At 43.1% G+C, this 10,265-nt stretch overlaps 1 protein-coding gene across 1 annotated transcript; it reads right to left on the bottom strand.

Moving 5' to 3' along the window:
• Positions 1-7,973: 7,973 nt before the first annotated feature.
• Positions 7,974-9,692, bottom strand: LOC148036553 (jasmonate-induced oxygenase 4-like). Its single transcript, XM_087679160.1, has 2 exons — positions 8,671-9,692; positions 7,974-8,585 (listed from the first exon to the last, which is right to left on the bottom strand). The coding sequence occupies exons 1-2, from the start codon at positions 9,592-9,594 to the stop codon at positions 8,307-8,309; spliced, it is 1,203 nt and encodes a 400-aa protein (XP_087535286.1). The 5' UTR covers positions 9,595-9,692; the 3' UTR covers positions 7,974-8,306.
• Positions 9,693-10,265: the final 573 nt, after the last annotated feature.

The raw sequence follows: 10,265 nt of genomic DNA, 5'->3' as shown, positions 1-10,265 counted from the left end.
CTAGTAGTACATTGTTGAGATCATATTAATGATTTAGCTAAAGATGAAACATGTGAAATTATTATATCATATATAACTAAAGATAATTTAATTATAAGAATGTCTCACCTTTGATAAGCAACCCCGTGCATATTCCCCTCCTCTTGCGATATATCTATCGCCTCCTCTTTTCCATCTTCTCCATTTCTTTATGTAGTCAATCTATATCAATATGACATGGAAGCGCACTTAAATATTCTGTATATGGGACATTACGTCCATGTCTAGCACGAAATGCTTCCCTTTCGCTTACTCTTCTTACCCTTGCTTCTTTATATAGTGTCACCCATTTGCTCATTACTTCGCTGTTAAGCATACAAAATACATTTAACTTACAAAGTTCCTCTTTCATTAGCACTTTGCTCCTTCCTTTTCCTTGAGGTATTATAGAGGTCATCCTCAAATCTTCATCATCTTTCCATAGTCATGGTAAAGAGGGGTCCACTTTAGTAAGATATTCAGAGATTTGTACAAGGGATGATTGCACTAACCAACCCTGAGCCATGCTTCCCTCAGGCCGTGCATTTTTCCTTACAAAATCTTTTAGGGTTTTCATAAAGCACTCTAGAAAAAACATCCACCTTACATGAACTACCCCACAAATTGCAATCTCATCAATCAGATGTACGAGTAAGTGTACTTGAGTAGTCAAAATGGAGCGAGGAAAAGTTTCCTCCACCAAACAAATCACCTCAATGGACAATACTCGAGTCTCTTGCAACGTATTTGGATCGATTTCCTTCAAACTCACAAATCTACCAACATGCAATTGAGAACGATGATTAGTTTTGTCCATAAATTCAAGTGGATTTACTATGTGATGTACGTAATATGTAAACTAAAAAATAAGTATAAAGTGTACATACATCGCGAGCTCACCCATCTTGAAAATGATATCACGCACATCTTTCGAAACACAATGGGATATGCTAGTAGGAAGGATGAACTGTATGTAAATATTCATACATTGTTAATTAGTGTACATAGTTACTCCACTAATTAATATATTTATGGCTATGAAAATCCTTACCTGAATTATTTTGTGCGAATCGTGAGACTTTAAACCGGATAGTTGCTCTACACCTATTTTCTTTTTCTTTATGAAGGCTCCCTTGAGGCATCTCATATATCCTGTGGGAGTTCGAAAGCTACTTTACCATCTTTTCTTCGGTCTTCGACAATCTTGCATTCAGTCCAATATGGGAGATGAAAAAATATAGAGAATCTAAGGCACAAACAATATATTATTTCTCGTTCTCATAATGGAGTGTACTTTAAAGACAAACAAAAGAAGTAAACTAGTTACCGACTCATGCGGAGTGGAGGATGATCATTTGCATGTGTCCAAGTGTCCTTCCAATCTTGAATGGTCAGAGATTGTGGAGTTCTTCCATTAGTGGGAGGTGCATATTTGGGGTGGTCAATAGGAAAAAAACGATGATGATTGTCATAGATAACCTTCTTCAAGCGTGTCGGTCTAGAAGAAACTAGAGAGGGATTGCAAATTGGACATGGATGATATCCTAATGTAGTTAAACCTGTAAAAATAAGTGGATTAATGATGGCATTTATTTGATTAAGGGTAAGAATGAATAAAATAGAGTATGCAACTACCTGAACACTCTCCAGAGCCTGGAAAGTCATGCATGGTCCACAACAACATGCCCTTTAAAGTAAAATCTCTAGAGGACAATGATGCACTCACATCTTGCACCTCAATACCTCTCCATAGCATTTTTAGCTCCTCGATCAAAGGCTCTAAGTAAACGTCCATGTTTTTTACTTTGTGTTTTCCAGGAATCAAAAGGGACAACATTTCATGTCCTTTTTTTATTGCCATGGACGAAGGGATATTATAGTTCACCAATACCACTGGCCATACACTATATGAGGTGCTTTTGATGTCATATGGATTTATTCCATCTAATCCTAGACTAAATCTCAAATTTTTGGGCTCTTCTTTGAAAGTAGGCCACAAATTGTCTACGTGTTGCCAAGTTGGTGTGTCTGAAGGAATTCTTCACTTTCCATCACTTGAATGGTAACTAGCATGCCATGACATGAGTCTCGCAATAGATTCACACTTAAACATAAGTTGAATACGTGGAATAATAGGAAAATATTGCAAAACCTTACGAGGCACATCCATTGATTTAATCTCCTGGTTGTATCTTGGTTCACCACAAATAGGACACTGTCATGCAGATGCATGATCCCCATGAAACAAGATGCAATCATTGACACATGCATGGATTTTAACATAATCGAGACCTCCAAGAGATGTCAAGAAATGCCTTGCTTGCTCCCTTCTAGTTGGTAATTTATTTTCATTTGGAAGTATTTGTGACAATAACCTGCATATATTGTGCAAACAGAGTTAACAAAACGCGAATATTGTCTAGAAGCATTTATGAATTAATATCAAATGATACATACTTCAATAATGCATTCAGACTAGCATTACTCCATCCATAAATGATTTGTAAGTTCAGTATCTCGAGAGATGCACGTAGAACGGAGTAGGTGCAACCTTCGTACAATGAAGTTTTTTACGTTATGTGTAGCGGGTCATCTGTCTCTCTAGTGGCGCCCTCCCCCTGAACCTGATCATGGGAAAATAAATCGTACACCATGTTGTCCAAAATCTCTTCCTCCAAAACTTGATGGGGCATTTGAAGAGGGCTGCTATCGTTGTCATCAGTCTCTACTCTTCTTGAGGACTATGTCTCCTCGCGTTGACACTTCGCAGCCTCTCGACACCCTGGAGGGATCATTTGAGGATGTGGTACCGCATCTTGCTCAATTAAAAAAAGGAGATTTTTTTTAATGGTGAAGAAGCAATATAGACCAATAATATTTGTGCAAATAAAGCAGTAAAAATTACTGGGTCTTTTTCTTGGTCCCACTCTTCGTACATGCTGAGGTGTGACATTGTGATTCGACATGCTCGAAAAAAGCATCATCAACAACGATCACACATACATTTGATTTTCCGTCGTAGCCAAGTATATCGATTGTGAAGATGCAATGTCTCATCCTCACTGGAGGATGTACTGTTTGCTGACTCAGCACGTCCCATACTAGTAGAAGATGACGACATTATTACACCTGAATCATAAGGACATATATGATTTCATTTGGTATATATGTCATATTCCCTAAATGCATTGATACTTACAACATGGAGGCAAACATTTTGATATTGAAAGACTAGGAAAGTCATGTTGATCCAAAAACAACCAAAAGCCAGTATCTAATAAGTTTAATTGTAATTGCGCGTCTATTAGTGTGTGTAATATGTCTTATCTGTGCATATACACGCGCAATTACACGCGCTTACAGATGTGCCACACAAATATATATATATATTTTAAAAAGTTGTGGCTTTCTTTTCAAACCAGTGCTTTCCTACATTTTTTGCACATTTTCTACAGCTCGAGCTCGACATCACTAATCATGTCTATCTATCACTTCATGAAGACAATGAGAGAAGGAAATAAGAGTAAAAAGAGGACATGAGGAAGGAAGAGACAAAGAGTAAAGAACAAGAGCCAAACAGTAAGGAAGAGAAGAAGAATCAAGCAACCTACCAAGGGAAGGGAGAAGGAGGACAAGGAGCTTGCAACCTAGCCGTCACCCGTCGGAATAAGCAAAGAAGGTGAGTTCTTCTTCGCTTTCTCTTTGTCTATTTGTCTCTCTCGCTCTCTCTTTACATACTATAGATTGTCATCTATGGAGGTTTTTTTGCGTGTTTTTTATAACAGTTTGCAAAATATGGTCCGACTGTGCGCGTCTGTCAGGGCGTCTAGATGACAGTGTAGATGCAGGAATAGACGCATTGATAGACGCGGGTATAGACGCAGGTATAGACTCAACATATAATATGTTTTATCTGCACAGGGTAGTAATGGATTTTTGCTTGTATAGATGTGGAATCCTGGATCTTCCAGCACTGATCATGAGTTGGAATGCATGAACAACACCTTAGCGGAGTTTTCTAGAGGTGTTAGTAGCTTTTTTGGAGGTTTTCTGAACAAGGAGAAATTCATAGGGGAGATGACCAGTTATCTTGGTCGCCCTCCCACTGCAGAGAAGGTTTTTAGTGTCATGTCTGGGACACCTATCATATCTTTGCCTAGCACTGCCGCACAAACACCAAACCTTGGCGCACCAAACCTTGGTACACCTCTACTAACAGGTACTCCATTCACTATGCATACACACAGATCAGCTGATGCACAGAGATCAGCTGAAGTACATGGATTGGCCGAAGCACTTGCACTTGCAGAAGCACGTGCATCGAGTGAGATAGAGGATAGTGCCCGTCAAGGGAGAGTCGTGCGGGAGGACGAGGAGGTCAAGGGCTTTGTGGGGGTTGCCTAGGAGGTGGCTCTTGATCACCCTCACTGGGAAATGAGAGAGGTGAGCCTCCACAAATGTACTACTCTGTCACTGATGTTGGTGGTATCTTGCATAACCCTGAGGGGAGGGAAGTGATAGCCTACTTGAGGAGTGTCGTGCATGCCACATACAAAGATTGTATGATTCCCTTCAAGCACCAAAAAAATAGTTTGTGGCAAGAGGTGTTGCAGGCAGTACATAGAGCGTACCCTAATCCCGAGAATACATGATTCTCAGATGATTGGGACGGTCAAAGGTGAGAGACGTGCTTCATAACAAGAGGTCTCACCTTATGACACGCGCCAAGGAGTCACTACGGAGACAAGAGCAGGGGCGCCCTGGATATGGCCAACCACCCAATTGCCACCGCAAGGAGTGGAAAGAGACTAAGAAGAGAGCAGCAGAGAAAATGACAAGTCGCCAGCATGCAGAGGCGCGACGTATCCAGATGGCAACCATGGGATCGTCGCATTATGAATCGGGTGGCAAGGAGTCATGGGAGGCTGAGTTTTTAAGTATTATTTGATTTGTTTTTTTAAATAAATTTTGTAATTTGTTTCAATTCATTATGTAGTGTGTTCTAATACGTTGTATGTTCAAATTATTTTGTAGTATCATATCATTGGTAGGATGTCTACTCCTAAAGAGGTAGGCTACCATTGAGGTTATAACAGGGCGTCCACTTGGCAACATTTCTACGAGGAGGGTCTCATCACTGAGGAGCAATATAATAGTGCCATGAGGATTCCACAACTAGAAGAGGTATGTTTTATTTTTTACATGAAAAGTATATGTAAGTCTAATTTATTATTTGTAATGGTATTTATAAACCTTAATCCTTTGTGTAGGTGAACCCTGATGCAATTGAGGATAGTGAAGGGGGGACTAGCAGTAGCGATGGTGGCACCGGCACCGGTAGTGGTGGTGGTAGCGACGATGATGCCTCTTCTGAGGAGATGTAGAGGAGCCCCATGCATGCATGCCTCCCCTTGGCTTGTGGTTTTCATTTTTGATATGTATTACTTTCAGCTAGTACTTGCGACCATGACCATGCTTGAGGTCACAAGCACTAGAACTCATCATGTAAAAACGTTTCATCTATATATATATATATATGAAATTTCATGTTCTACATATATTGTTTTGTTTTCAGTACCAAAATCTTCGAAATAATCTTTCTATGTTTTCTCTAAGCATACAATTTGATGTTGATGGGGAGAAAAAAACCAGAGAGCATGTACCACATGCTCTCTGTTTTTTTTTTCATACCTCTGTTTTGCGCGTCTATTAGCACGTCTAAATTGCAGGAAAAATGTGCGTCTATTATCGTCAAAAATTTACAGAGTACACGCCTTTGTAGACGCGCACGTACACGCGTGTATAGACACAGAATATGAATATATCTACTTTTTTATAAATATAATTATATATTTACGGAGCGCGTCAATAGGCGCGTCTATATTCGCGTGTAGGTTTCAAAATAAGCGCGTTTGTAGACGCGAAATTTTAGACGCGGCAATAAACGTGTCCGACATTTTTTAACACAGTTCAAATATTGCGTCTACAAGCGCGTCTATGGAGCCTTTTGTTGTAGTGGAAGAAGCGGGAATGCCCTAATTGATCTAAGAGTTCATCTAATTGTGGGAGAGAATAAACGTCATGGCCGGTGACTGCATTAAGTGGTCTGAAATCAACATAGAAATGATATTTACCATTGTCTTTCTTAGCTAAACATGGTTCGAAACACCATTCATTGTGTGAAGGTTGAATAATGCCCTTGGTGAGCAACAGCGGCATGTGTTGTTGAGGCCTTGAATAAGGATGGAAATTGGGACATGAGAGATCGGATTGATTGCATGCGTGCTTCTACATCTATAGAATGGAGTTGAGTGTTAATGCAAGGGGTTTTGATAGAGAATGATTGTTGAAATGGAATGATTATAGAATTGGAGACAATGAGAGTTTGAGAGGAGAAGTCTCATTTGGCTTGGTGTTTAACCAACCAATCACATCCTATGGTTTTTGGGAAGAGTTGGGCATGGAGATATGTGTGAAGGGGGCTGATTCTAGAGGGAAAGAAAGATGAGCTACCGTTTGGCTATGGTAAACTTGTTGTTTATCACCAATTAGAAGCGATTATATGCGAGTGGGTGTCTTCCAGCGACCACCTACTCAAATGTTTTCCTGCTCTGTGATAAAGGCTGATGTATTTACTTGGACATTTTTAATTTGGTGAGGACATTGCATGCAATAATACCTACGTATGTGACCATAACAATTGCATTGATAACACCAGGGTCATCCTTGAGCATCAGGGTTTGGTAGCCTCCTCCTTTGAGCCATTTGGGCATTTTGAGCAACAATGTCCATTGGGGTTGGTGTTTCCAAGAAAGGTCGGTTATTGTGGGGAGGGTTCACTATTGTTATAAATGAATACTTTGGTTGCATATTGGGTTCAATCCTTTGTGCTATTTGAATTGCTTCATGAAAAGTAAGAGGCCCTTGATCCCAAACCTGTCGAGCAATGTAGTGATGTAAGCGTGGCCATAAGAAAAAGAGATTCATGTCTTCTAACATTGTTGGATCAGCTCTAAGAAGTAACTGATTCAATTTGACAGAGAATTGGGCAGCAAGTTCATGAAATTGTTGTTTGAGTTGATTTAGTTGATGAAGTGCTGGCTATGTCAGATTTTGATATGCAAAATTTTGAATAAGATGCTACTTAATTAACTGTCCATGGCAGCTACTCTGTCTGACTTCGAGTGCTTTGCAGTTGTCATCCCAGTTATGATAGCTTGTCACATTCTTGAAATGGTCAATCAATGAGAGTATGTCTTCAGTCGGCAGTCCACCAAAGCTTTTGGGTCCAACTTTGGGATCTACTTTGTAATGTGGGTATTGTTTCTGGGATAGGTAATTGACCAAATGCTAGTTGGTTGTAGTGATTTGAGCCATCATGGTTGAGAGGGTTGCAAACATCTGCTCTAAATGTGCTACAGAGGGCGATTGTTGAGAGAATTACGGATGCATAGTTGCATGTTCATAAGATGGGAAAATAGTATTTCGTGCAGAGCTAGGGCGACTCATCGTGTATAATAGCTAGGGTTGAGAATCTGTGACTTATGTAGAGAAATCGTAGAAGCTTGGACGATGAGAAGGCTTTACTTGAAAGAACAAGAGCGCAGGAAGAGAAGCGGCTGTACTTGGAGCAACAGGGGCGCAAGAATACCAACGCAAGAAAACACACCATCCAAGAAAACCACAAGCCCCACATCTCCACCAATGTAGCGTGCCTATGCTACAAATAGACTTCATTGAGAACACCCTCCCTTTGCTCATTCATTTACACCTCCTAAATAGGCCTAGTACATCAGTCTAAGCCAAGAACTAGCTGGCTCCTGCTTACAACTAACTCAACAACCAACCACTAATTCTGGACACTTGGTCTTAAGCCACATCACCAAGGATATGACAATATTAATCAAAACATTTTCGCTTAAATTTATGTCTTAGGGAAAAATGTTGGCCAAATAGATCACTATTGGAGGGGGTCAGCTTGAAATGGATTAGGGTCCACAAATAGACAAAGTATTTACACATGGTTTAAAGAAATAGGATATAAGCTTGGCAAAGCCCAATGTTTGGCCCACATACTCTAATCCCAAAAGCATTCTAACCCGTGATATTTATTATTTCTAACTACCTTTTCGCTACCAAGAGCATGGTGCATGATGCATCATTCTATCGGAGAGCTTCTTTATGAGAGAGAGGCCGGCCGAAAATATCACTATGGGGGGAGGGCCAGCCCAGAACTTATTCGTATCAACGAATGGACAGGTATTTACATGAAAAAAGGGCGCATTATTTTATACAAGAGCTCCGAGTGGAGAGAGAGATGTGGGAGAGGCAACGGACGCGAGATGAGCCTTGCCTTTGTTCCCTTGGTTTCTAAGCAGAGACCTGTATTCTCTAAATGTCATGCCCTGGTACAAAGGAATTGCACGGGAATCGGCGAGCAAGCTTGGTAGAGGGGCCACGATGGTATCGTTAGCGGGGTTGAAGAAGCAGGCGAGGGACAAGCGGGCGGCGAAGTTGTTGACGAGGACTCTGTGCTCGACGCTCTTGTAGGCACCGTTGGTAAGAATCTGCAAGACATTGAGGATCAGGACTCAGGAGGTAATGTTTTCTAAACCAGCGAGTGGTAGATCAGAGTCGAGAGAGAGTTCGTACCTCGATTTGGTCGCCCACGTTCACTACAAGCGCTCCCGGTATAGGCTGAACGGTCAACCATTGCCCGCGGTGCTTGACCTGCAGGCCGGGCACCTCATCGTCCTGCAGGAGGACGGTGAGGCCGCCCGGATCAGAGTGCGGCGACAAGCCGAGGGTGAGCTGCGGTTGGGGGCACACGGGATAATAGTTGACGCGCAGGCCCATGTCCGTGCTTTCATCGTGAATCCCAAAAGCTTCTTCCAGCGGGCCACCGCCTTTCACTCCAGCATCACCAGCTGTGACGTTGCGCTCCAGGCCCAGGTTGACGGACAAAGCCTGCAAGAGACGGCCGCAGAGCCGGGACACGTGGCGGGCGTAGAGGTCCATGCCGGGGCGCCAGGTGGCGGGCCACTTGGCGGGGTTTCGATGGGAGCGGGGCAGGAGGTTGAGGAAGAAGTAGTCACCCCAGTCCAGCGTGGCGCCTCTCTGCACGCCCATGCGGCTGCCGTAGCCCTCGTAGGTGAGCGGGTCGTTGGCGAAGGCTTCCTTCTGGCAGGCGGGCGTTCCCTCGAACCACCCTCTTGCGGCGCCCTTGGCTCCCTCCAGCACACTCGCGGGTATCCCATGGCTCACCACCTGGAAGAACCCCCACTGCTCACAACCTCGCCGGATCTCCTCCAAGCATCGCTGCCGCAGGCTGGGTTCCTCCAGATCCGACAGCTGTACCACGGGCACGGACAGCAGCTCCGATTGACCCTGCATGTCATCGACAGTACCGCCCATAATCGTACTGCTGGGCTGTTCACCGACTGGTCGCACGTATCGAGAAGGGATTCGTCTCAGACGATCAGGGCTCTCCTCGCCCGCCAGAAGCTGCACCCTTTGCACCGGCTCAGGCCATGCTACCATAGTTGTCGCACTGTTGAGCTGCCGCAGCGACGGCATAACTTGGATCCTCTTTTCTACGATCTGCAGTGTAGTGTACTGCTAATTATGTATACGCAACTGAGGCAGATACTGTACAGCGGCTAGACCTGGGGGTGTAGGTCTCTGAACTGATTGATTCCTCCCCGTCCGTAGCATTATATATATAGGCGGCCCCAAACAGCATATGGCTAAATTGAGTTATGGCGTAGAGTGCAAGTTAGCACGTGCAGCATGTGCGCTGATTAAAAACAAACGCACAGTGCACACGTTATTTGATGTCCCAAATTTAACAACGTGCACATCGCATCCAACCGTCCTAAAGATTGACCATGAATCCTGATGCGACGTTTAACGGTCGTGACACGGCTTCCTTCTCCCCATTTGACAAAACTCATGGAGCTGTCCGCTATTGTGTCGGTCATTCCCGCGTACCAAACTCATGGAGCGTGGTCAAGCTTCAAGCGAGCATATAAAACTCACAACCTTCTAGATTGTGTATCGTAACAAACTGGAAATATAGAAAAGTACGAGGGGGTTTCCCAAAGGAAAGAAATCTAGAACACTAGTGGCTAGGGTTGCGTTTCGCCAACGCAGTATTGCAAATTTGCATGGAAGGCTCAAAGCTTGCATCACCAGTACCGTCGGTATTCTACAAGAAGATTTGGCTCTGACTCTCTCTTTAGCTTCCG

This window comes from Lygodium microphyllum, chromosome 5, assembly GCF_053477565.2.
Source record: "Lygodium microphyllum isolate KBCC chromosome 5, Lygodium_microphyllum_v1.1.10, whole genome shotgun sequence".
Lineage (NCBI taxonomy): Eukaryota > Viridiplantae > Streptophyta > Polypodiopsida > Schizaeales > Lygodiaceae > Lygodium > Lygodium microphyllum.
Note: the sequence above shows the minus strand (reverse complement) of the source record. Positions and strands in the feature narration are given on the sequence as shown.

What these genes read in the sequence shown, in the direction of transcription:
- LOC148036553 (XM_087679160.1), bottom strand. Translation starts at nt 9,594, where the DNA reads ATGCCGTCGCTGCGGCAGCTCAACAGTGCGACAACTATGGTAGCATGG. An exon ending in ACGTGGGCGACCAAATCGAG is followed by an intron (nt 8,586 to 8,670) that starts GTACGAACTCTC and finishes AATGTCTTGCAG; the next exon opens with ATTCTTACCAACGGTGCCTA.